The sequence below is a fragment of the Sebastes umbrosus genome, chromosome 5 (assembly GCF_015220745.1).
Source record: "Sebastes umbrosus isolate fSebUmb1 chromosome 5, fSebUmb1.pri, whole genome shotgun sequence".
Classification (NCBI taxonomy): domain Eukaryota; kingdom Metazoa; phylum Chordata; class Actinopteri; order Perciformes; family Sebastidae; genus Sebastes; species Sebastes umbrosus.
Genome location: NC_051273.1, coordinates 20,151,103 through 20,179,013, shown reverse-complemented (window position 1 = coordinate 20,179,013; position 27,911 = coordinate 20,151,103). Strand labels below are relative to the sequence as shown.

The following is a 27,911-nucleotide window of genomic DNA, read 5'->3' as shown; positions in this document are numbered from 1 at the left end:
TAGCTCAATGAAGATACTACTCTATATAATAGGGCTGTCAATCCATTAAAATATATGATCTATTTGAATATTTGATTTAATCACATGATTGATTGATTGACCATTCATAAATATTTGTTAATAATAATATATACATTAACAAATATGCTGCTTTATGCAAATGTATGTATATATTTACTATTGGAAATCAATTAACAACACAAAACGATGACAAATATTGTCTAGAAACCCTCACAGGTACTGCATTTAGCATAAAGAATATGCTCAAATCATAACATGGCAAACTGAAGTCCAACAGGCAGGAAACCCTTTTCCTAAGTGTGCTTTTTTTGTATGACTTAGTGGATCGACCTGGCTATTTTGACCCGTGCTGCTCTGTTCCACCAGCGCCATATGCCTAATTGACTTCATTGGTCTTGGTGGTGGCTATCAGACGTGACATTCCTGGCCTCCATCCTCCCACACAGTAACCCCACTAGTCACGATGCCTGCTACTTAAATCACAAAAGCTCAGTGTCGCCGGGGAATGGAAAGAAATGACAGTCACGACTCAAATGTGGAGAAATAAGACTCCCCTGGCCGCCGAGCGGGGGAACACACAAAAACACAGACATTAAAAATGGATGTTGCCGCACGCACATGCATGAGCAGATGCATATACACAATAGGACAATGAAAAACCCCCTGCAAAATCCATCTATCCCTTGATTGCCCCACAACACACCTTGATTCCCTCCACCCATCCCAGCACCCCCCCCCCCCCTCTCCCACTGTGCATTTAAGCATCACAAAGGGGATTACACAGGTGCAAGAATACTGCGTGATCAGCTTATTAATGCAATTTTCAAGGCCAGGATTTACATGAGCGGGGACTGAATAGGCCTTCAGATCAGCATTGTCTTGTGCTCCATACACAATTTGATTTACACGTCCTGCAACACAATTAATTTCTGTAGCTTTCATTTAGGTAACAACAAAACAAATTACCATTCTAAAGAGCAAAGGCTCCCTCTCTCTTATGCCGCATGCATATAAAAAGCCTTCATTTCAATGGCAGCGTGAAGGACAGACATGGGGAGCTATAAAAAGGGGGAGGATCCTCTCTTATTGACCAACAAACCGACTCAAGTCATTTTTCAATTCCTTGCACTCCCAAATCCTCAATACAATTACTCTCCAATGATTTCCAGTAGTGTCAATCCTGCTGATTAACTAGCATCGAGATAAGGCGGTATACGGGGTGCAGGGCTGGAAAAAGAAGCATATTGACCATCTGCATCGAGCTGTTTTACACACAGTCATGTGCAGTTCATTGTCCATATACACCATTCTCCATAATCTGGTGGTTTGAGTTAAATTAACTACGAACACAAAGACAACTTCACATTGTTGGGATGCGAACTCCGGTCTCCTGGGTAAAAGCCCAGTGTTTTGTGGTGAAAGTCCTGTTTTTTGTGTCGGATCCATTGTCCCCGACGTCTACTCTTTACGGTGTGTCATAATTTTTATATTATAGTACAGCGCCTGACCTCCGCTTCTGCTCCTGTCATAATTACTACGGTTGCTAGAGGTTCTTTTATACCTTCTTTCGGTGATCTACCATGTGAATTGATGATAAAAACCTACTAGTGGGCGTAGTAGGCCCCTATTGACCCACATCTATGGTGCTTATAGCGACTGATAACGCCTATTTAATAGCCTGACAACAGTCTAATCGGCTGACTCTTTGCACCTTCACAGTAGCCATCTTTCCTCCATCATTCCCCTCCATTTGCCTGTACCCACTTACTTTATCAAGATGCTATTTCCTTCTTCTTTTGTCGGTGTTGATGATATTTTTACAAGTACGCACAAATTTGTCTTGCTGGGTACAGAGACTGCTGATCTTTTAAGTGATGCTCTTCTCCACCAACACGGGGATCCTTATTAAACTGCATCAGTCGGCAGGTATTAAAGGCATCCAGTGGAGTGAGGTTAGCGTGAGCAGCAGGCGAACTAGTGAAAATGAGGATATCTTTGCCGTTGCTCGCCTTGAATCGGAGCTAATGCATGAGGGCTGAGAGACGTGTATGGGCATGTGAATCGGCTCAGTGTAGCCGGTCAGTTGTCGAGCGAGGAGTGGCTTTATTTTTGGGAACCTGATCATCCTGAACTTTGCCTTTCCGATCTCTCTTTTCACGCAGCCGATCAAATTCAGCGATGGCCAGCTGGTCCTTTCTTGCTCCTTCCAGGCCCCTCTGTTTCTTATCAGGCAGCGTTACAGACGCCTATCTTTCTAATGGGGGCCTTTGAAGAGCCCCCCGGCTGCTTTTAGGATTTGGGGCATGATGCAAGTCATTGATTTTCCTTTTTTCTTTTGAGAGGCTGTTATTGCATCTTTAGCCGGTGTGCGTCTGCACAGAGACTATCAATAGCGTCCTGGTGCGATCAAAACATCTAGGTCGATAGGCGGGTTAATAAGCAGGTTTTTGAAGCGTACCCTTCACCTGGAGGTTCGACAGGTGAGCTGGAACCAGAATGGCTTCCTCCTCTCAAGGCATCCCTCTCTCTCCACCCTCCCGTCCCGCCCTCCAATCCTCTATCCTCTTTTCTCTGGCACAAAGCTGCTCAGTTGTTCATGAATGTCAGCTCAGTGCTGCCAGCGCTCTCTATCTTCCCCTCCCTCTCAGCCTCTCTCTTCCTCCCTCACTCCTTATCTCCCTCCCTTAGTTCGCTTAGTGTGCAAAGGAAGAACGACTGCAAATGAGTTCCTTGAACCACAGGGACCCCAATAAATAAAACTGTCAGCCAGAGATGTCGAAAGAAAAAAAAAAAAGAGGGGAAGGAGCCAGAGGCACACTCTCACTGAATATTTCATCACCCACCACCACTCTGACACCCTACCCCCATCGCCCGCATCCCCCATCCCCCCCTTCACCATCCCTTTTCCCTTCTTCTCTCATGCCACCCACCCTCCATCTTTTCTCCACCCCCTCCTCCCCCGGCTGCCCCTTATCATATTCTCCCCCATCACTGCATAGCAACCGAAGCCTCCTGCTAAACAAAATAGCACCTCCTGGACCCTGACAACTATAACAAAATGGTTGATGGCGCCGGCTCTGGGGTCAGTTGTTAAAGAGGAGCAATTAAGTGTAACGGCTCTTTATCAACACCTGGATGTCACTGAGTAGACTCTGTCACGGCACCGTCCATCAAATTCCTGGAGTAAAATCAGCTTATGCATTTTTTTTCGCTGCAAATTAGGGCTGTCAATCGATTAAAATAGTTAATTGCGATTAATCACACATTTTTTATTCGTCCAAAATGAACCTTAAAGGGAGATTTGTCAAGTATTTAATACTCTTATCAACATGGGAGTGGACAAATATGCTGCTTTATGCAAATATATTCAAATATTTATTATTGGAAATCAATTAACAACACAAAACAAAGACAAATATTGTCCAGAAACCCTCACAGGTACTGCATTTAGCATAAAGAATTATGCTCACATCACAACATGGCAAACTCAAACCCAACAGGCAAGAACAGCTGTCAGTGTGCTGACTTGACTATGACTTGCTCAAAACTGCATGTGATTAGCCTCCTTCCCAACAAGATAGTATGACATGGTTGGTACCAATGGATTCCTTAGGTTTTGTAGTTTCGGTATCTATACGAATTTGCCTTAACGTGTTATTATCGCGTTAACTGACAGCCCTACTGCAAAAGCACACCTTGTTCTTCAGGCTGCATACCACTGCTGCTGCATCAGAAAGAGGACAATGAAAGGCTGGTTTCTCTCTGTCTGCCTTAACACAACAAAAGCGGGGCCCTCCACTCTCCCCGTCTCGTGTCTCTCATAACAAACCACCACAGACGGCCAGAAGAAAGCTCGCCCCTCTCCCTCTCTCTCGCTTTCGCAGGCTAATTTGTAGCCTGCCATGTGGTGTAGGGAGCTCAGTAGGAGTACATGAATTTCATCTTGGTGGTTTTGAATAATCCACACTAGTCATTATAAGAGTAATCAAGCCTCCTCTCTGTTTCTCCTGCTGTCACTCACTGTCGGCCTTTTTCTCTCACTTTCTCTCTCTCTCACACACACACACAGAAACCGAGCGGTGAGGCAAAGGCCCTGTTCAGACTTGACTTCATTCTCCTCGGGATTCAACATATGTACTACAGCGTGAACACAAACCATATTTAGCAAGACAATTGTCCCACACATGGTTTATTTGCCTCCTCCAAACAACTCTGACAAAGTGTAGAAGTAGCCCCTCTCCTGTATGCTCTAGGACTGAGCACAAATACTTCTGTTTAGCAGCAGTTGCAGTTTCTTCAGAGATAAAAATCAAATGCAAGCAGGGAAGTGAAATACGATCCCAAGCAGTCACTTGAGGCAGATTCTGATGCCAGGTGTTAACTGTAACCGGTCTCTACTGGACGTTGGAGTCTGGATATATGTGGATAAAGGCCTTTACAGACCAGGGAGGGCGTGACAAATAAACAACATGAAAATGCAAGAAAATATTTATTATTATTGAATTGTTGTATAGCCTAAACTACTGTAAGCTATTTTAGTTTTCCTTTTAGCGAAATGCCCTGAGTGAATTTGCCTCTGGTAATCAGTTACGCAGTATATCCGTATATCTCTAGGGCTTTTATTGTGAAAGGTAAGAAGGAAAGGAGTGGATCTGGTCTGTGCCGCTTTTGTCAAGGTTGAAAGGAGTAATACAATTTGCCGTCTTGGTTCAGACTACAGACAGTAGGTCCATCATTTTGACTGATTTTAACACTATATTTTCACTAAAAACAACTTGAAGCACCGTGTCAAGAATGCCGAACCCAACCCTAAACCAAACATCCCGTCGGGCTCGGGTCAGGTATCTACAATATAATGTAGATACAGGACCGTAGGTCTGAACAGCACCATAGACAAACAGACACTCACCTCCCAGGGGTGTTTCCCCCAACCAACCATCTTCCTCCCTCCCTTTAACTAAACACTGGGTTGATGGCCTCCCTCAGGGCCTCTGACTATATGCGTGTTCGTTTGTGTGTGTTGTGGGTTGGCAAACTGTCGACTCATTCTCTTGACAGCTGTCAGTCACAGACACAGTCGGCATCTCCTCCTCCCCCTCCTTCTCTCTTTATCCTTTTCTTTCTCCCCCACCCCCCCCCCACCCACTTTTAGAAGTCCGCCTCCCCCCCCGAGGTGTCAAACAGACACATCTTGTCTAAGCAGGTGACCTTTTATACTCGGGGAGTTTCCTCAAGCCATCTCAGGTAGCGCCCTGCCCTGTTCTCCTCCTCACTTCACACCGCGCCCTGCTGACTTTATTGTCTTACCTCGACAGGGTAATCATGGGTGTGGACTCGACTATCAACAAGCCTTTAGCGTCTGAGTTTACTCTGTGAAAAGGCTGAGTTTCTGTTTATCCTGCAGCATCCTTTACGCTGATTTCTGCTGCTGATTACTTACATGTTGAAATGCAGCCATCAGATCATCCCAACCCCCCGCACCCTCCTCGTCCTTTTCACCTGCCTCTCCCTCCGTCCTCTTTTTCCACACCATGTCAATACCGATGTGCAAAGGTCACCCTGGCAACAGAGAGGCAGCGGTCGATAGAGAAATAAATAAGCAGAAGAAAAGGGAGAGAAGTGATGGAGGGCAGAGCCTGGTGATTCACAGGGTTAACTACAGGCCAACATCTCACAAGCACACTCCAAAGGCTGCAGGGTCTGGGGGGAGTGAGGCCTCTGCTCTCTTTTGCTGTCTTTGTATGTATGTCTCTATTACTTGTTTTGTCGTTATTCTTTCGCTCCATCTCCCGTCCTCTTTGTGCTCTCAGCTTTTCGGTGCTGCTTCTGTCTTCCTGTCCCCCCCCTCTTCCCTCCCTCCCTTCGTGCCTCTCTGGGGACTGAAAGCACACAGGCAGTAGGGGTTGTTGAAACCCTTTTGGACAGAGGCGTCACCTTGTATTTGCCAGCGCTGCTTGTTTCAGTTTACTTCTATTCGGGTGAGAACCTGAGATGTCATTACTGCAGAGTCTTCAAGGCTTTCTGACCCCAGAATGACTCTCACTAGAAAATAAATGCACAGACTTGAGCAGCGAGAGGCAATACATAGCAACGGAGCCACAGGCGTGCAGGAGAGGGGGGGACAAGAGAACTTTTGTTGTTTAGTGTGAATCCTCCAGCCAAGTCGTGACAACTCCGCTATCCTGTGTGTGTGTCCATCCGGGTCCACGGGTGGGACAGCGAAGGCCTCCACACTTTGGCTCCTATTAGTCGTTGCCAGAGCTCCAAAAATGGGCAGCCCTTCCAGATCCGCCGCGGACAATCGGCCATTCTGTGTCGGGGAGGCAGGCGGGGTGTATTTCCTGGACGTGGGACTGATTTTTCAGGCCCCGGGCCAGACAGAAGGGTGGCCTCTGTCTCTGAGCTGAATGACACTGCTGACTAAGAGCGGACTGAGGGGCAGTGGGAGGCGAGCGAGAGTGGGCGCTATTTGTGTGTGTTTTCCAATAGGTCTCCTCATCCACTGCTCCCCAGCAGATGTAAATAGAGCAGTGTTACAGAATGGTGATTGATTGCATGATGGGCTAATGTGGTGTGTCCGTGTCTCTATGAGAGGGGGAGCTCAAAGCACTGTTGTGTGCATTTTAACTGCCATCCATGGTGCAGACTGTTCATTTATAAAGGAGGAAGTCAATATGCGTGGGGGGAGTTTTTCTCTTTTTGAAAGGCTTCGGCCTTCAGTACAAAATCTGGATGCAGACTTAGTTTGCAAATACCGCTGCACCAATAAATCATGCATGTATTACTTATTTTGTTGGATTTTGACTATTCTGTTAAAGTAATAGGGCTGTCAATCGATATATATCAAAATATTTAATCGCTTAAATTCTCTCTTGTCTCCCTTCAGGTCAGTGACTTCCTGTCCGGCCGCTCTCCCCTCACCCTGGCACTGCGTGTCGGCGATCACATGATGTTCGTCCAGCTCCAGTTGGCGGCGCAGCAGTCCGGCGGACCCCAGCTCCAGCACAGACACGTCATCACCCGGAGCAACGCTGAGGCCGCAATGGGACAGCCCACGACGGGGCAGCCCCGCGTTCCCCACCCTCACCCTCACCCGCACTCCCACCACCACCCCCATCATCCACACACCAGCCCCCACTTGGCCCAGCCTCACCTGGTCCCTTCCTCCCCCACTCCCCCGGGCTCCCCGACCTTCCCCCTGCCCTCCGCGCACCACCAGCCGCTCCCCCCCATGTACCACCAGTCGCCCTCCACTGCTCACTGTAGCCCCCCTACTCCCCCTCCTCAGCCCCACTCCCCTCGCCCGGCCAACATCCCTGGAGGTCCTTTCCGCTCTCCAGCCCATCACCATCACCACCACCACCACTACCACCAGCCTTCCTCAAGCCAACCCAGCCACGACATCGGCCAGGCCAGCCCCGTAGCCCCGGTCCTCTGCCCTGAAGTAAGTCTCAAAAATATTGTTAGTAATCCAAATTGTTGATGTTTTTCTACCACTGTGAAGTCTTTCTTTCACCCTTTTTGTGTTGACGTCATGATTACGACACTGTGTTAGCTGGAGGCAAAACAAAAGAAAGACTGGTGGCAAACACTAGCACTGGGCTAAAGTTACACATTGAAAATGTCATCTTGTTGTGTTGTTGGGTGCCAGAATCGAGATATCACGTAGCTTAACTTGTACACTGCTGATGTCATCATAAGCACTTAGCCTGCTCATGAATGAACAATGGACGGGACGGGTTATGGCCGTTTGACCCAAGAGCCATGCACACAATGAATCATCCTCCATTAAACTGATTAGATTAGCGGGATATCCCAGCAGCACGAGGGCGAACTCGTGGTTTACTCAGGTCTGGAGAAGGTTTTGCATGTGATTGTGTGTTTCCAAACCACAGTGCACTTAAGTCACCGGAGTGCAGTCTGCTTCCCAAATACATACAAACAAGCCAACACACACACACACACACACACACATAAACCAGGACGGCCACGGCATCCGTATGACCTCACCCTGCCCAATGAGACGTACGAGGGGGAAACGAGGGGAGATAAACAAATTCAAAGAGAGGCAGATTTAATGAATCGGAGTTGGTTTTTCATGCGATCATTAACCTCAACGTTGTCAGCCATTTATCATTAACCTTTACAACCGTTTATTTAACTTTGGATAACTCTAAGACACAGCTGCACACAAAACACACTCACTCGTCTCCACCAACCACACTTGCTGTTTATGCTTTCTCTACCTCCCCGAGCTCCGGCCTATGGAAAGAGAATAAGAACCAGATGTCAGCGGAATATGTGGGAGACAACAAGAAAAACAGAGAGACGGGCCGGTTTAGTAGTGAGAAAACGGAAATGGCTATTCCCCATTAGGCTTTCACATGCGTGACACACACAAACACAGAGACCTTTGCCCGGGTTTCGATTTCACTCTCAGATGTCAGTTGAGGGATCCAAGTTAAGCTAAGGTGAAGCTGCTAAGTTTGGTCTTTGAGGTATCAAGACATCCTGGATGCTTCAGGGCTATAGTATGGCAGGAAAGCTCCGGTTTCCTGTGGTTTCTTATAACCATCAGCCTTCATTGCATAGGTTACTTACATAGGGCAAGTGTTAGTAAACAACCTGAAGTAAAGCTCAGAACTCATTGAGGTATCCTCAGGACAGGGCTTGTATCATGTACTGTGTATATAAGGGCTATAGTCAGAACACGATGTCCACATTTCACAGAAGTTATGCATGAATGACGCACATTTGAAACCGCTTATAGTGATCACGTCTGCCCGGGTCAAATTGATCATTATAAGCGGATGATTATTATAACCAATTTTGTTGTTGTTGTGCATCATTTGACATGTAGATTACCATCTAATTGACATTTGTATATCTATTACATGAATACAAAGTAATGAAACGGACCAGTTCGCTATTTACTGGCTCGCCACTTCTGCCTTTTCCCTCATCGAGGGTGAAACGTTGCCGTTTTTGTACGACTCTGCAGCGCGAGCGTACATGCAGAACGGCGTCCCTTTGCTGGGGCTCCTCGTTCGGTCACTCGGTAGCGGCATGGAGGCAGACAGGCGCCTCTTATTCAGAGAAAATGACTTTCCTTTACCTGTTATATCAAAGTGCACGCAGCACAGGTATCCGGGAGGCAAAGTATCAAGGGAGTAAAGTAAAAAAACAAAATAAAAATTCAACTAACGTTAGTCTAACATAGTTTTTAAAATGTCTTTCCATATGTTGTCATGTATAAAAAGACCTAAACTGAACACTGTAAGTGGACTACTTGATTACTATAAGCAAATTATTTAAATAGCATTTCTATAGGAATGATTCTGTCCCAAGCTTTTTGATCCATATAAGCAGTTGATCACTGTAACCGTGATCACTATCAGCAGTTTCCACTGTATGTGTTAACACAGTAATTGGATGGGATTGTGTACAGATGTGTTTCTCCATTCCCTGAAGCCTCACTCTAATGCTATTTAATATTTTCTCTTCCAGGCTAACTGCAGCACCAACAGCCCCACTAGCCCCACCTGCCCCCCCACCCCCACCAGCCCCACCAGCCCCGCCAGCCCCGCCAGCCCCACCAGCCCCACCAGTGGCAGCAGTCCCTCAACACGCTCCCGCAAACCTGGCGCCATCATTGAGAGCTTCGTCAACCACGCTCCCGGAGTCTTCTCAGGGACCTTTTCAGGTGAGAGGACACTGAGCCGCCATTCAGATTTATTGCCGCTCTAAGCAATAACGCCTGCACACAGCAAGATCCAGCTGGAAGCCTCTTTTATGAGCATGCTTCACGAAAAACACCCAGAACATTCAACACGCCGTCTGTTCTCAGGGTCTGCCGTGGGCATGTAGGAATGCTTTGACTTTTATGCTTTTTTTATTGAAATCACGTGTAACACTTTATCCGTCTTACTTGCTCCCTCTCTCAGGCACTTTGCACCCTAACTGCCAGGACAGCACTGGGCGTCCCAGACGAGACATCGGTACCATCCTGCAGATCCTGAACGACCTCCTGAGCGCCACGCGCCACTACCAGGGCATGCCCCCCTCCCTCACCCAGCTCCGCTACCAGACCCAGTGTGGCTCGCCCACCTCCCCGTCCCCCTCGCCGCCTCCTTCGCCCCAAGTCGCTGGCATGACGGGCCTCTCTGCCAAAGCTACCTCTGTGCCCGCCAGCAGCCCTAGCAACCCTCCGCCGACCCTTCATCCGCTGGTGCAGTGCCAGAGTCAGATCCGCATGTGCAAACCCCCTGGTGAGTGACTCCACACCGCGCTCCCTCTGCTCACGCAAGCACGTCAGGGACACAAACAGAAACACGCACACACATTAAATCATTGTGCATCCCTTGAGGCAGATGTTCCTGCAGTCGCTACAGCTTTGGAGGGGTGTGTGTGAGAAATGACTGCAGTCTAGAAGTAATTTTTACTGAGATCTGCTCTTGCATTTGTAACCTACAGAAGAATTAATCGTCACCTTTGTCTTTTCTGTTTCTATTCTCATCGCGGTTAGCTATCAGTCCTGTTGGGATTATTTTGCAGCATCAAACACTTCTTTAAAATACTGACAAGAACAGAAAAGTCAGATTAAAGAACAAAAATGCATATCTCTCTCCTGGGTGTAGAGGCAGAGGAGAAGAGGAAGAGATGGGAGGAGGAGGAGGAGGAAGGGGGGGTCTCCTTAGTAATGCAATACAAGCTTCTCCAAACCTGTTCAGTCAGGCTTCACTTGTCAGGCAGCGGAGTTGGCTTTGTTTTTGTGCGCCAAGGAGATAGGTTTACCCCTTCAAGCCTGGGCTGGGCTATGTTTAGATTAGATTAGGCTTTGGGTGATTTAACCTGCCTCCTTAAAGAAGGGCTGGCTGCAGCTGGGGCATGTAGGGGCCGGGGCCGGACAAACCCCGACATACCCATGCCCCAGGGGGTGGGCCTAGGCAGGTGCTGGGAGTTCAGATGATCCTGAGTTTGTTTTATAACCTCCTATCCTCGCAGAGACACAGGATGTTGAGTGTCAGACAGATGTCCAGAAGCGATAACATTCAGTCAGTGTTGTAAGGTTAGACTGGCTGTGCTGAGAGAAACAGCATTGTCCTCCGCTGCCTCCTTATCTCCTGGTGAGGAAATCTAGCTGGTAGGTTTTGTTGAATAGTGTGGTAGGAAGGGACCAGTGAGTTATGTTTAATGTTTGAAAAGGCAAGAGCATACATTTCTATTGTCACTCTCTGGCTTTGTCCGTTGTCTTATGACCTTCAGTTGCAAACAGAGTGGAGTGTTTTAGTTTCAGCAGATTGACCGGGAATGTTCAGTATTTCTTTGCGTCACCCTGAGTGCCCCTTACAAGTGTTCAGTGAGCAGTTGGAATAACACAGGCTTATTTTCCTAACTCAGGGAAGACCTTTCCTTCACTGCCCCCGCATGCATACTCCCATTTTCTCCACTCTTCCAGATCTTCCCGGGAGACTCCCATTTTGCATTCCCCTCTCCCGGTTTCCTCCCAGGGTCATAATTCTGCCCGTATTTCTCCTGATTTATGACAAATGTTCACACCTTTTTTTTTCCATTTTCCTTCACTCAACCTGTTCCTGGCACTGATCAGCGTCTATAAGCCCTACTGTTTCCACCCGGACGACAATAGAGCTACAACAAATGCCGTTTCCCGTAGGGAGAGATGTTCGCGACAACGCGGTTTGAGTTGCGCTTTCAGAGCACAGTGGTGCTGTTGCCAAGTTGTGTCTGAAAGGGTCTTCATGAGTGAGAGACGGAGAGAGAAATGGAGAGTACTAAGAGAAAGATTGGTTTATACCAGAGATTCACACAAGAGAGGCGAATTATTAAAAGCAAAATTGAAAGTAGGCCTATTTAACATAAAAATGCTGTTGCAGTGTACTTCATATTTAGCTATTTTCATTCTTTAAAAGTCACCAGGGTGCAGGTAACAAAGACCCCCAGACCCCCCACTATGGTTTTGAAATCCTCCCTATTTTTGAGGTCTCAAGGTTGGCGAGTATGCGCTCTGGTCATCTCTCTCTCTTCGGCTATACTCGCCACTGTTTCCCCCTCATGCTGTCCAAAAACAGCCTTGTCTGTAAAATCCATCTCTCTGTCTTCCTCCCTCTCTTTCCACGTCTGGGTTGTGCATCAATACATTGTCTGTGTTCGTTTGGCCTTTTAATAGATAGATTTATTCCGAAATGTTGCTCTGAAAAGAATTTGTGAAGTAGAGGGCAGAGAGAGGAGGAGGAGGAGGAGGAGGAGGAAGAGGGGGGTTTTTAAAACCACAACACTAAGCCTCTATTCATCACATGGGTGTTTGTATCCTGTCCATCAGTCTACCAACTGTTCACTGATTAACCGAGGGTGAAGAAGTCCTTTTTCCGACTTTACTGCCTCCGTCCAACTTCCTGCTCACTTCCAGAAAGTGATGCGATTGGGTGACCCGTCTGACCGAGCACAGTTTCGCTCCCTAAGACAATGAACGTGCCGGCGTGTTTGTGTGGACGGAGGCTGCGTGCCGACTTTGTATCCCGTTCCACATGGTGTCTCGAGGAAGCCGATGACTAAGCGCTCTCAGGCGGCCTTATCGGCCCCGACACCTGATGGAAGACTTACTGGACTTAACACCGCGGCTTAACTCTGCTTCACAGAAAACCTGCCTTCATTCAGCTGCAGGAAGAACCTGCGCTTCCCATCTGACCCAATGTGTGTGTGTGTGTGTGCAGTCAAACTCGGGTTGAAACAGCCTCTTGAAAATGTCACATAGCTCGGCCGTCTCCTGAGAGCCTTTACCCTTTCCGCTGCAAGTTCATGTGCGTGGGGGAAAAAGACGAGCGTAAATAAAAAAGCTGCACACACACACACACTCAACCTGGTTAAAGTCTTCGGCGACTAGCTTGGTTTCACGGCGTTGCTGTATAGTTTTGCTGACCTGGGACTCGTGTTGGATTTGAACAGGAGGGCTTTAGCGTGGCCTGGCAGGCTGATTGTTAGCTAAATTCCTTCACTGAGTAGGGTGGACCCCCCCCTTCTCCAGCCCTTCAGCCCCCTGCCCAGCCAAAGCCATTGTGCAGGGGCCAGGGACAGGGGCTGCATACAGGGCACCAGGCTGAGCCATTGTGGGGCAGAGGAGGGGAGGGCGGTGGGATTATAGGGCTGCCTTTTAGTCCCACTCCCACTGCAGCTGCCTTAGTTCAACACAGACACACACACAGAGAGTTAGCTCTGAAAGCTTCTCCAGCACCCCCTTCCTCTCCCTTCCACATCCCGTCACCCCCTTCCTGTCCCCTTTCGATTTGTCAGGTCATGTTAGCTTCGTGCTGGCTGGGACCGGGCAAGCCGAAGGAGGAGGGAGTGAGGGAGGGAGGGAGGGAGGGAAAGATCCTACGGCCTTAACCTCATTGAGTCCTGTGTTTAAGCCCCGACCTGTTTGGCCGAGGCACCGCACATTATCCACCGATAGGCTTTACTCCTCTCGTCACAAACACGGGGGTGTTCGGTGTGACACACGTGCACCCGGTAACTCCGACGAACGCCCCGACGACGCGGCGCAGCACAGAGCGATCTAGCGAAGCCAGCCAAGCACATCAGGTGCCCTTTCATTGTCGACAAGGAGAGCGAGGGAGAGAAAGAGAGAGAGAATGCAAATGAAGTCTAAAAGTCATTGAAGAGCTTGTGTCCCTGCAGGGCTGTCAATGCCCTTTCACTGGCTGTCATATTAGCTCCGATTTGATTGGCTGCTTCAGTTTGTGTCTGATTAGTTGGTTTACACTTTATTTGCCGGTGTTGTTTTTTCCAAGTCAGGTTTCCAAAATGTCTGGCTGAACTTTACTCCGGAGTGGTTTCACATGGAACTGTTGACCTATTGACATTGTACTGGTCCCCTAAACACTTGACTGAGAGGTATGGAGAGTTTGGTCTGATTTGATGGTGTTAGCTTCATCCATTTCTTGCTTCCTACTGTGCATATAAAACAGACACTCTGAAACTACTACTTACTAAAACACTTTAGCCTCTGGACTCACTGTTTGAGTACTACTACAGCTATTGTCGCATACCAATATCAAGATAATACTGCGATAATTATCGTGATATGACTTTTGCCCGTACATCATTAACCCCTAGAATAGGGAGAGAGGATAACACTAGAGGAAACCAAGGCTGACTTTGCTGCAATGTGATTTTCTTTCCTCCTCTTCCTCTCCGTCCTCCCCTCCCTCTCTCCCCCCCGGTTCCCTCGATGCTGAGCAAACACAATGTTCTCTCTGCAAGATCACAAGACTTATCAAGGCAAACAAACAAACAACAGCACTAAGACAACTGCAAATGAAGGCCAATCTTTATACGATCAATAAAAGGAGAAGCTCCTTTAATCTCCTCGCGCGTCCCGCACACTGCAGCCCTCCTCCCTCCCTTTTCTCTACCTCCATCCTCCACCCACTCCTCCTCCTCCTCCCACCACCCTCCCCGTGTGCTCCCTATCTCAATCCTTGCTGTGTTGCTGGGCTGGGCTCAAAGGCAAGGAAAACTGACTGACGCATCGATTATTCATAGATCACCCCTTCTTTCTCTCTGTCTGTTTTTCTCTGCAGCGCTCGGCCGGCGTATTTACAGGGCCCGTGTCAAAGTCCTCAGAGAGGAGAGTTTGGGGATGGAAAATTATGCGAGTTTTAGTGTGATTGGCAGGAAGGGGAGTGGTAAAAAAAAAAAAAAAAGAGAGAGGAGGAAAAGGAGACTTCCTTCCTCTCTGTGCCCTTGACTTGTCTACTGTTTGATATCTTCCAGGAAAAGATGTGTTGTCTTTTCAGCATCACGCAGGGTTGTATAGGAACCTCTCACTCTCTCTCTCTCTCATTCATTCCCTATGTCTCTTACCCAACTCTCTGTGGGTCCTCCAAGGTTATTGTGCTCACGTCAAACTTTAGTCTCTGCATCCAGGCTTTGGGCCAGCCTGTGTGTATGTGTGTGTGTGTATAGTCTGTCCTTCTGAGCCAGCCCTAATAATAGCCCTACTGTCATAAACATAGTCTGGAGATCCTTGCGGCCAGCTGTGTCCGGCCCAGCCGCCCAGGGCTCCGGTAGTGACGCTGATGAATGGCCACACACGCACACACACGCGCACAAACACACACTCAATCTGGTGTAGCTCTACATTCTCGGGGATCCTGCCAAGACAAAGGCCAAGACCTACTGCACCACCAAACTGCCCTTAACGCTGTGTGTGCCTTGTTATTAGATACTGTCCGAATAAATGAACCTCTTAGGAAAGCAGGATCATAACTGAGTGGTGAAATAAAGAGAGAATTTTGAACTGAGACAGGCAAACTGTACCAGACGAACAGATTTTGTACGTAGGCATGTGTTGGCTTGGTGCCGTTTCATTGTGTACAGCCATATTTCGACACAGCCGAGGGGCGGTTTCGCTTGTAGCTTAGCGAGAGCTGGGGAATAAGGGGAAGAGGGAGGACCGGAGAGGGAACAAAGCCTTGCGGCAGCGTATGTGGATGTCACATGGAGCTGAGGCAGCGGAACAATGGCTCTAATGTAGGAGAGAACCCCCCCAGCCCCCCTTTTGGTATACCCCCGGTTCTCCAGAGATGACACGCTGCCCTCACACACACGACATCTGGATGCATACGTTTGTATCGGGACCGAACACATTGGCAGGAAGTGGAAAAACCCCAGTCTGTCTGAGTGTAATGTGAAGAAGTATTCTTTTCTGTTAACTCGCTGTTCACTTCCTTTCTGCTCTCGAAAAAGCAGCATCAAGGCTGCTTGATGGCAGTTTAGTCCTTTAGCATGCACCGCCAGGCCGCGGTGAATATTTATAGCTGGAGAAAAGGGTCTGCGCTGCTCGATCCGATAAGCAAATGAGGGAAAGAGGTAAATTAAGCCCACACAGAGTCCGGAATTCATTCCGATGGGGGGGAAGAGCAGAGGAGGGCACGATCGATTCGGAAAACTGCCACCTACGGCTGATCCTTTACCCTCCACCCTCTTCCTCCGTCCTTTTTTTCTATCCCCCTCGCCCCTGGGGGAGGAATTCCTTAACCCATAAAACCCCCCTTCTCTCTCCTCTCGCCTCCTGCTTCTTCACACTGCCCCACCTAGCTGTCTCTGGGGAGACATGGGGCAAGAGCTGGGGGAGGGAGGAGGAGGACGGGGGTGAAAGGAGGAAAGAGAGAGAGAAGGGGGTGGGGGGTGTTGGGTCAATGAGCTGAGAGAGGGAAGCTACAGCCATAATAAAGAGAAAAAAAAATAGCAGAAAAAACCCAATCTCTCCCTGTCTCTCTCTCCGCTTACAATTTCCATTCGCTTGCATTTTCTATTGAAAGCCAATAGCGTTGTCCCGGGCCCGAGATGGATGGCTGCACTAGAGCTAAGGTTTAATCAATAGGTCTTTTTAATTTGCCATCGATCCACGTTAAAAGCTACTGCGGCTGTTGCTGCCGTCGCCGTGTGTGTGCGTGCGTGCGTGCACCCGTGATCCGTGTGTTTGTGTATGTGCGTGCACATTGTGTATGTGTTTTTTGTGTGAATGCATGATGTACTCGAATGCGGATTTCTGTGTGTTTGTGTGTGTTCGGCTGTGCAGCAGAGGCAGAGATGGCCGCTGTGCTTCGGTTTATTGACATTCTAGCCCATTATTTAATTATTTAATTCCCAGACAGATACTAATGGAGCTGGCTAATAGATTGCGGTTGCCTTCCCTTCCTTCCAAGCCCTTTGAATATACGTATAAATGGAATTAGGCTCGACTCGGCCACTGTGGGAGAGCATTCACAGTGCGGTGCGAGGCCTCTCCCTCGAGACCGGGCTCTCCTATAGGCACATCAACAGCTAGAAATGCACTTAGCAGCACATCCAGCCACCGAGGCATGTCATCCGCAATTACGTGCGCGGCTATCATAGGCAGCTATGCGAATGTGTCGTCTCTGGCTCCTGTATGTTTGGGGCCTTGCTGTTGGTTCTCAAGGAGATTCAGGTCTAGGAAGGTCTCCCCACTCGGCGATAAGGGGATGAAATGGCACCGAGGGGGCTAATGAGGCTCAGTGGGGGAGGTTAAGCAGCAAATTTCACATTGTGCACATGGTGTGTGTGTGTGTCAGAGCCAAGGGAACGTCAAGGCTGTGTTGCTTTATCTGCTCAACACACGCTAAAGCACAAAGACATATATTGACATCCTTTTCAATCCTTTAGTTAGTGTTAATTCTGTTCAGTGTAAACAAACTAGTCAACACGCAAACTGACCATCTTTCCCTCTGTTCCTTTGTCCAGGTGACCGCGTCCGTCAGACCGAGAACCGTGCAACTCGCTGCAAGGTGGAACGCCTGCAGCTGCTGATGCAGCAGAAGCGTATTCGCAGGAAGGCAAGGCGGGACCAGCGCGCTCCGTATCAGTGGCTGCCCAACCGCAAGGCCGGACGCAGCAACAGCAACAGCAGCATGTCCAGCGAGGGCTCCATGGACCTGGACTTTGACGACTCGGTGTGGAAGCCCGACGTCAAGGCTGACTTGAAGCCCGAGTTCGTCATGGCCTGAAGATCCCACACGCTGGGGGATACGTTCAAAGATGTGCTCGGGATTTACTTAGAGATATATTTTGAGGGATTGGATTGGCAGGAGAACTGTGCAAAGAAGAGGTTGAGGCTGGCGTCTGTCACGTGAAATATAAGGCTCCCTGCAGACTTTAAATCCCATTCTGTCATTCACAGTTTGTGAAAAAACAGCAACAATAGCAAGAGGACTTTCTTTTGATGCTTGGATTTGGACAGGCAACAACCGAACTCAACAGTGTACAAGACTTTTTACGGTGTGACTACATACCTGAACTTGAGCATAGCAGAATTCAGTGGGTGGTGGTTCGCGGTGGTGGTGGTGGTATTTTCAGATTTTCAGATTTTCTTTTCTAAGATTTGTTTTTTAAAGTGCACTCTGGACAGCAATGAAGAGATCCACACTGGACTTATTAACAGGACGGGAGCACCAGAGGCCTCAGTGTCTCCTATTCACAAGAATGGCAGAAAGTGCCGAACTATGGATTACTCCAACGGGCATTCTTATCGATCTCAAAACTCACCAACCAGAGTCTACTTTTTACCTGTTACGGGGTGGTTAAACTTTTTTTTTCTTTTTTCCATTTTGAAACATATTATTATATTTTATAAACAAAAAAAATATGTAGCATTGTTCACAAAGCATTCAGGTTTTCATATAACAGTTCAAAGTAGTTGTTGATTTGCACATTTTTCTTGATTTATAACAGCTGGTCAAAGTGTGCAAGAAGGAGGAGGTGGGGCCTGAAACGGAATAAAAAATGGAAGTATTGATATCAACCTCAGTGACATAGGGTATCGATAGGAATGATTAATGAGTAAAATTAATATTAAAGTGCTTTAGAGGATTTTAAAATCTTTAAAATGTATATGGAAAAATAAAATCTATTTTTTATTTCTCTTCCTATCTGCTGTTTTCAAAAAACAGCAGCCCGCCGTGGCTTCAGTCAAGTCGTTGACTACCAACAAATCCATTCAATCATTCGTCAGCTCCTTCATCAATTATAGTCGTCCAGCCACAACAAATGATAAATAAATTTCATCCAGCCCACCTCATGTCTTACAGACCTGAATGGACTTGTTGTATTAGTTTGTGTACATAAATGTGACAATTAATTGGCAGAGGTTTATGAGGGTGTGTGTATGTTTGACTTTGGTGTAAATTGATTTAGAATACCCCAAGTTTTTGTCCGAGTTGTCTTCTCCCAAATAACCCCATAATTTCTCAAAGATCAGCTGCAGTGAATGCATGGGTCACTACTTTATATCACAACAGGATAAAACATCAAATTTTACCACAAGTCCTCATAATAATGACTATTTTTTTATTGGCAAAAGAGGGAGAAGAAGAAGAAGAAGAAGAAGAAGTGCGATCTGTATCCAGCATCATTATCTAGTGCCTCCACCAGTACATCCGTTGACATATCAGGTTAGGCCTTTCACAGTTTTGCTGCTACACATGGGGACTTGAAAACAAAAAAAAGCGAGAGGGGAAAAGTGACTTTTCTTTGCATGCAGAAGTGTGAATTACACTGATCTTTTTTTTCTATTGATGGAAGACAAAAAAAAGAAACTGGTGCTGTGGGAATGAAGGTTAACAACATGCATGAATTTGTGAAGAAAAATAAACAATGCTGCTTTTGTTGGATAGGTTTTTTTTTGTAATTTTGATTTGTCAATGTTAGAACAACGGTGTCCTGCTAAAGTATTAACGACGCAAAACCAAAACAGATGAAGTTAAGTGTGGACTCGCGTCTTGCTCAGCACTGAACATTCCTGTTGTGTGACAATGAAGATGATGATGAGCAAAGAGCAACGGACTCTCTCTCTCTCCACTCCCCGAGCGCTGGTTTTACCCCCCACGACTCTCAAGGACCCAGACAGCCCTACGGAACATCGCCACCTCCCCTCCTCCCAGGCCGAACGCCAACCAAGGCTGGTGTCGACGTACTCTGGCAGGGAACTAACAGACCAGCGGATTCACAGTACTGTCCGTCAAACTCGAGAGAAGCGTCTGGTCTGTCTCTTTATCTGTCTGTCTGTCTGATCGATCGACCACCCTACCACAATTGCACTCCCAGAGATTGCAGTGAGAGATTACCTTTTTGGTGAACCTCATCTTTTTTTTAAGTGGCCTTACCTTTCACTAAAAAAATGAGACACTTGGGGACAATGGGGGCGGGAATGTGTTTTTTTGGGGGTTTTTAAACTTTCTGTGTGCATCGTTGTCCAACTTGTTGTCATCAAGGCGCCATTTTTGTCACTGAGGACACTGGGCATCTGTCGTTTAGTGCTTTTAGCTGGTGGAGTCTCTATTATGTCAAGGCTTCTGTGCCTTAAAAATGTTGCCCTTGCTGTGTCAGTGTCAGATTTAAGCTTGTTTTCATTGGTTGATACACGGGACTGTAGTATTTGCAGCCACGAGAGTCGTAGATTTAAGGGGTAAAAGCTTGTTTGAGTGAATCAAAAGTTGGTGTTGTTCCTCAAATACTGTCTTTGTCCCATTTCTTCATTGTGTTGCCATGCTTGTTGGTCTCCGTTGTCCGAACCTCACATCCCTCTTAACTCAGTCCTCCCACCAACAAGCTGCAAAAGGCTACAAGTCTGTGTAACGTATGCTAACTGAGGAAGTTTACACCATAGTACTTAGACGGCAAGAAACAGCCCTGAATAAGAAAGAAAGGTCCTCTGAGGACTCCAGACTACATGCACTTCCTTTTTCCTTGGATACAACATTATTAACGGACAATTTATCCCCTGCCCCTCCCAAATTTTTATTTAATTTTGTTTTGTATATGTATGAACTATACTCTGTGTGTGCCTCACTTCTGTGTGAAACTCAAAAAGATGAAACAAAACAAAAAAGATGACAAAAGCATTACAGAGAGGATAAAAAATACAGTATGTTGGTGGAATTCTGATCATTTAAGTTGCCTGTTCTTTCTTGTAGCCAACTATTGAAAATAACAGGATTCAAGAATACAATTTACAATGTTCTAGCTCTAGACCGGTGTAGCACATGTGTGACTGTATTAATTTATGAAACCAAAATGGTAACTGTGAATTATGTATTTCTTTGTGCATTTTTTTAAAAAGCGGGGGAGAAGGTTGTCGGGACACAGCAGCAGCTGATGCTCGTGTCCGGAAAAAACTTTTTTTTGTTTTGGTGGAATATAATGGAAACGAAACATGTTTCCGAAAAAAAAGCAAAAAAAAGCAAAAAAAAAAAAATGTAAAAAGACAAAAAAAAAAGAAAAAATATATGAATATATTTTTTTTCTTAAGCAATACATTTCAGTGTGACTTGTGATAGAACATTTTCTTTTTTTAGGTAATAAATAAATAAAAAACAAAATGAGTACGTCAGGTTGTCTCCGTGAGTATTCATTACGAGCCCATTCAATAACATTGAGTGAAAGCTGCTATTCAGTCTAATATTTCATGTGAGAATCTATTTCATGAGGTAATGTGATATGAGTGACATATGAAAACCTAGAAAAGCTTGGAATTGCATTGATAAAATATTGCCTTACATCTGTATCAAAAGCTGATGTAATTGATGATTGGACTTAACCATCTCGGTTGGCTGAGGGGTGGACGGGGCCGATAAATGGATTACTATGAGCCTACTGGGTAGAGGCTCAGGGGCCCAAGGGGTCTGGGGGCCGCTAAGTCAGAGCGAAAGGATAAAGAACAGTCAAAGAGCTCAGTCAAAAATACGGGTGGCCTGATCCTGATCTTTTGCTCCTAATACTAATCTGAGTTCCTTGAGTCCAAATAAATATGTTTTTGGACATTTTTTCCTACATAATACAAAGGGGTGCAACAGATCACAAAACTCCCAGTTCGAATCATATTCTGCTTTTGAGTGATGGATCAAATCAGCAAAAAAAAAGGTAGCAAATATAACTTTTACAGATACCCCGATACGTTTTCTCCTTCAAACAACTGTATTTATTCAAGTGTCTCGCCAAAAAAAAAAAAAAAAAAAACATTTTACAGGATTACATTTGAACACATGATAACATTATAATGTACCTTTGCACATTATCCATTTTTTTACCGAATAGAGCCTGAACACATCATAATATAACTCAATCGAACCTCCGTACGTAACCTGTTAGCTCTGGTGCTGCCAACGGTACCAGCTCTCCTCCTGCCCATTACAACTAGGGCTGCTCGATTATGGTAAAATTCATAATCACGATTATTTAACACGATTATTCATTGACTTTGGAAACATCATGCATTTAGAAAGAAAACTTTGTAGCCTACATTTTAAAGTTAAATACATCAATCTGAGTAAAAATGAAGAGGCTAGATCTTATGAAGAACTCTGTGCTCTTCTAAACAATTTAATCATAAATGCATTGGTTGTATAGAAAATTAATCACGGCATGGTAAGCGGACAGGGTCCGTGTTTCAAGATGGGTCAGGTGGGTTTAGACGGGAGCAAGGAGCTCCGCCCCTCCCCCGCAGGGTCAAAGGTCACAGCAAGTACTAAAAAGCGGCGAGGTCTGGGCGAGGGGTGCTGTAAAGCACCACCTTCACCCCGGGCCTTTCCAAGCCGACCTAGAGCCGGTCGCGGTGCACCATCACAGAGGAAATGCTCCCGGTGAAAGCCAGCCAGCGAGGGGATCCTTCCACACTGAGCGGCAGACCCTGGCCTGCGAGCAGGAACGAAAACGCAGCGCTGTATAAGGAAAGGGGTGCGCTGGTTTTATTACACAAGACAAAATGAGAGCATCAACAGGGCTCTAGACTGCGACCAAAATGGTCGCATATGCAACCTTTTTTTGGGAGTGTGCGAGTTCAATTTTTACCAGGCAGGATGTCAAGCAGTGGCTCTCCAACGGAAAGAGGGTGCTACCAGTGGAAAAGTTAGTCTAGAGCCCTGATCAATGCGAAACGCAATACGGCAAACCGATCAACTATTGTCCGTTACACCACTAATAATACATTTGCATAGAATACCGAAGTCCAGGTGCAGTTTTTAACCAACAACAGCAGTTTAGACTTTTGGTTAACCTGCTAAATGTCAGTGAAAAGAGCCGGGGACCAAAGATTTGTGTGGAAGGAGGTTGAAAGGGGGGTGGGGTGGGGGGGGGGGGGGGGCAGTTCAGTGAGAGAGCCAACAGAAATGTTCAGCACATCTGCGAGTGCAGCCCGGCTCAAGATGAGACAGAATATGGAAGTGGAGTGACAGATTGGAGAAGGAGAAAGAGCCGTGCCTGATGTGAAGCCCCGCTTCCTGACACATGTACTTACACCAAAAGGTGTTTTGAAGCAGCACTTGTAGCTCCCCGCTTTTGTAAGCAGCGAGGCTGAGAACGGAGCTTGACTTGGAGCATCAAGAAATAGCTGAGAGAGGATTGAACATGAAAGAGGAGAGCTGACTGTATGTCAAAAGCATGGCTCAGGCAGGGCGCCAATAACAGGGCATGCACAGTGTGAGAGATGCAACATAGCAAGATGACAGACATCTGCTTCTGCACTGTCTATATAGATAGTAGGGGTGAGGAAAAAAAATACATTCACCTATGTATCGCGATTTTTTAAACAATTTTGAAATCATTTTTTTAATGCCAGAATCAATATATTTGCTTCATTTGAGTCAGGAGATAGGTGTATCTTCCCAGCTCTAATAGACAGACCGACATAATACACGTCTCTTAAAAAGGCAGCAATGATCTCACTTCTTCAGCTCAGACCTATTTTGTTGCTAATGTGAACTAATTTGCGATGCTTTTGTTGTAAAAAAGGATTTGTTCAAATTGTTGTTAATTCCACATTAAAATGTGTTCCAGCCAGATAATGTTGTTTACACCTTCACTCACTGATAATGGCCAAGGACTAGAAATGTGTCCCTTGGCCTTTTCTCATGCCTGGCCTCCCTTCCTCTTTCTGCAGAGATGACTCTGGTAATGAAAGCCTCCTACACAGTGGCCTTCTGCACATAAGCAAACACGCCTCCTCTCCGTCCGTGGCCTGTGGTGAACGCAGGGCCAGCGAAGTTTGATAAGGGAAGCCAGATGAAAGGGGACTATCGATGAGAGCTCATTGATTAGCTCACCAATAACAGACGGTCGTGCATTTCCCTGAAACCACTGGGATAGATAGAGGGACACGCTAAATATGGAGCTAAGTAAGTTATTTTATCAGCTCCCATCCCGGTAAAGTAAACCTAAAACTCTCTCAGGTTAACATCTGTCACTTTGTTATTCAACCTGGTGTAACGTTGGGTAGCAGCTTCTGTCCACAGTCACCACGACTATTTTTAACATTGAAAGCTTTTTTGGCATTGAGCTACACACAAGCATATTTGGAGTGGACTCTTAACACAGATATGGATGAAATGTGAAGCTTAAATGTAAATAATCCGAAGAGACAAACACAGATTGGGATTTAAAAAGAACCAGATTTAAAATATTTGGATTATACAAAGAGAACAACTGTGATCATTTAATTCTGACACAGAAAAATGTTTGGGATGTTCCTGGACCTATCCTTGAATACTTGGTGGAAACTTGAACCCATCTTATGTTTTACTTATAATTAGGTTTTTAAAAGGACAAAGCCGGTGTTATTCTTATTTCTTATTGTCAACAAACCCCAAAACCCAGTGCATTAATCCGTCTCTCAATTCTTTTAGATCTTCCTACTCTGTCTGTTGCTCTCAGCACCAACCTCATTTGTTTCTACTGACGACATACATCTTTAAAAACAAGTAACAAATACACTATGAAACTTTTTTTAAAGGCTCAGTGTCTCGTAAAACAACTGGGCACTGTAGTTTTCAGCAAGCATTACTCAAACAGGAGTAAATAGTGCATTCGTTTGGGACTACTTTCAGCTGCGGATTAATTAACATTTGGAGCTCTAACGAGTATTTACAGCAGCAGGACAGCGTATGTGCGATTGACTCAAATTATACCATTACCAAATTATTGATTCTGATTGGCTGGAAGGTGTATATTAAGTTTTAGTAACCGGACAGTAAAATCTGATACGTATGACGTACGTGTTTGTAGCTGTTCTCATTCTTATTGACGCAGTATTAAACTGTAGGTGAGGACTAGAGTTGTTCCGATACCAGTATCGAAGGGGTCCCTTGACCTCTGACCTCAAGATATGTGAATGAGGTTCTATTGGTACCCACGAGTCTCCCCTTTACAGACATGCCCACTTTATGATAATCACAAGCAGTTTGGGGCAAGTCATAGTCAAGTCAGCACACTGACACACTGACAGCTGTTGTTGCCCGTTGGGCTGCAGTTTGCCATGTTATGATTTGAGCATTTTTGTTTATGCTAAATGCAGTACCTGTGAGGGTTTCTGAACAATATTTGTCCTTGTTTTGTGTTGTTAATTGATTTCCAGTAATAAATATATACATACATTTGCATAAAGCAGCATATTTGCCCACTCCCATACTGAAAAGAGTATTAAATACTTGACAAATCTCCCTTTAAGGTACATTTTGAGCAGATAAAAAATGCAATTAATTTGTGATTAATCACGATTAAATATTTGAATCGATTGACAGCCTTATCTTTTAAGTGTGGATGTATTTTGTTTTTAACTTTTCTCTTCATTTTTGATATTTGAAAACCGAACGCAAAATACGGGAAACAGAGAAAAAGGAACCAACTTCATAACGCTCCCTTGGTGAGAAAGTTTCTCCTTCAGTTGTCAGTTAAGTGAGACTCAAACAAAACAAACCACAAGTGAGGCTGTTGACACATATTTACAGTGAATATTGCAGGTGTACCTAACAGACTGCTCTGCTACTGGTTCTGTTCTTTCTGACTGTTTGCAGGAACAGCTTTACATTTTACTGGATATAACATGAGCAAGAAAGTGCAGCTGATAAATTGTCATGGCTTCCAGTCATACTGCAACTATCAAGAGCCTCTTCTGAGAAGTCACTGCCTATTTCTGACTGCACCAGTCTCAGCCTCCACACTTATCTGCCGCTTTCTGCAAGCTTGCCGTCTGTGGATGTAACTGCCTTTAGAGACAGAACAGAACAGAAAGAGAGAGAGACAGAGAGGAGAGAGAGAGAGAGAGAGAGGCTCAGCTGCCACCGCAAACTGAAACCCTGTGGCTCTGGGATCGAGAGGAGTTCCGCAGAGTTGGGGTTTCACACGTCGTTGTGTGATCTAAGATAAGACACGCTCAGCTGTATCCTTCCTTTACTTAAAAATACACACATGCACACACACACACACACATGAGCATAACGGAAAATATTCCAGGATGTCGCACTGCACGAAAGCGAGTATCGTATACCCTCTTGTAATTATGAAAGTTCATAGCACATAGTACTGACTTGTGTGTTGGGCTGCACGTACTCTCGGTTCAAAACCACTGAAAGACGATCAAGGTATGTTTTTAAAGAAGTAGAAACCATGCATGTACTTAATGTAAAAATTTGTGAACGACTCAAAATCACAATCCCACCATTACATTTGTATGATTTTACCCGTTGCTAATTAAGGAAACACTTGATAAAGAAATAGTTTGACATTTTGGGAAATACTTTTATACGTTTTCTTAACGGGGCTGGCCCACACTAAAAGATTTTCCGAATCTTAACAGATGTTGAAAACGTGGGAGACCTCACACATAACAACATGTTATGATAACTTTAACAGTTGTGATGAGCAACGATCTGGGCAAAACAGCACAACACACACTAACAGATTCATTCATGAGCAACAAGAGTCCAGACAAAAAAAACGGAAATCTAAATAAACACTGGTGTTCTTGTCACAAATCAACAAGTTGTTCCTCCATTTCTGAGGTCCATCTTACTACGTTATGCTTCGCGTTTTGCATCAGCTCATGCATTAGCAGTGGCGGCCATGACAGCGGTGGTTGTCCTTTCTTCTTCAGTCAGCTTGGTTCTCAATTGGCTATCGCTCTTTCCCACGTGACTGCGTCATCGGCTGTCCTCGGGGTTCCCTACACACAACAGGAGATCCGTTCGTAAATATTGAACATGATTAATATTTGTGATTTGAAATTGGTGCGGCCAGGATGGACTTCCGAGCCGATCGGGGGATGTCATGAACACTCTGAACATAACTCACACCACAGACACGTCTGAAAAGATAATCTTTAGAACCATCAAAAATCGGGGCTTTGCTCATGATTGTCGGGAGTATTTTCCGATTAAGACGTGGGATATGCAGATATTATTCAGGTTTTAGGAGCATTCTTTGGACATGTATACAGCACATTCAGAATATGCATCTCAACTGGGAGTTTCACGGCAGTTTGCGACACTAGGCCTCTCTACTGTTTACGTCCAGCTCTGTGCGTTGTACACAAACCAACTAGCTGACAGTTTGCAGAGATGCATGCCCAAAAGAAAAGCCCACATTCCCGGTAGGAAGGAGAAACACACCTACTTTTAAATATTATAAAAGACTTGGATATCAACAGGTTTTTGAATATGTGCAAATATCGCAATGCCGACCTTTTCAAAAAGGTGATTGAAGGAATGAAAGAGGGAGGCTGTGTTCATACATTTTAAAGCTAAAAGTTGCTTTACTTTTCAGATGTTGTTCTTGAAATCCCTCCCTTTCCACTCTTCGTACATTTTGTTTTCATGCATTTTAATTTGTTGTTTAAGTACGTGCTTTTACCATTTTGCATAAGGACAACAAACAACCTCTCTGCTCTGATGAAAGCCCCATCTGCACAAGAGAGTAATGAAGCGAACACACTGAAGATGCATTTCCTTCAGGTCACGGCATAAACATTAGAGCTCGGCCTCACAAGTCTCTTCCTCTGTCAGACCCAGGGCTGTTCGCAGGGTCAGCAGGGACCTTGTTGTCTTTTGTCTATTTTTGTTTATTCCCTGCACAGTTGAAAGAGAAGAATGGCTTTCTGTTCGAGACATTACCTGATGGATATTTATGCAGCTGTGAGGCTGTGAAGGGAACCTTTGATATCTTTTTCAGGCTCGCCACACACACAATTCCTCTGTGAAACCCTGAACAAGTGAACACATACATGCACACATTACACTCAAAGGTGCTCAGCTGTCCGTCCCCATCAGTGAGGAGCCGACCTCGGAGCTTGACCCCGTGACCCTGGGGGAAATGGCACGGAGGTCATGGTTAAAATAAACCCTGGAAACTGGGTAAACAGGATGTGTACACCCGCCCAGACATATGGCACTCACTAATCAAACACCACTGAGCTGGGAGAAGAAGAAATCATCAGCGCGCAGCATTAGTGCAAACCCACGGTACCGTCGTATAAATGGATCAAGCTGCTTAGCAACAAAACCAGCTCCTGGAGCTCAGAGAGACTTCTC

At 45.8% G+C, this 27,911-nt stretch overlaps 1 protein-coding gene across 3 annotated transcripts in view; it reads left to right on the top strand.

Moving 5' to 3' along the window:
• midn (midnolin) overlaps positions 1-20,947 on the top strand; it is a 32,215-nt gene extending 11,268 nt beyond the window's left edge. For all 3 annotated transcript variants that reach the window (XM_037769235.1, XM_037769234.1, XM_037769236.1), the window contains 4 exons: positions 6,908-7,465; positions 9,529-9,724; positions 9,966-10,289; positions 17,305-20,947. In XM_037769235.1, the coding sequence (XP_037625163.1) occupies positions 6,908-7,465; positions 9,529-9,724; positions 9,966-10,289; positions 17,305-17,567 (1,341 nt within the window). In that variant the 3' untranslated portion in view covers positions 17,568-20,947. The remainder of the gene's footprint in view (positions 1-6,907; positions 7,466-9,528; positions 9,725-9,965; positions 10,290-17,304) is intronic.
• The last annotated feature ends 6,964 nt before the right edge of the window (positions 20,948-27,911 follow it).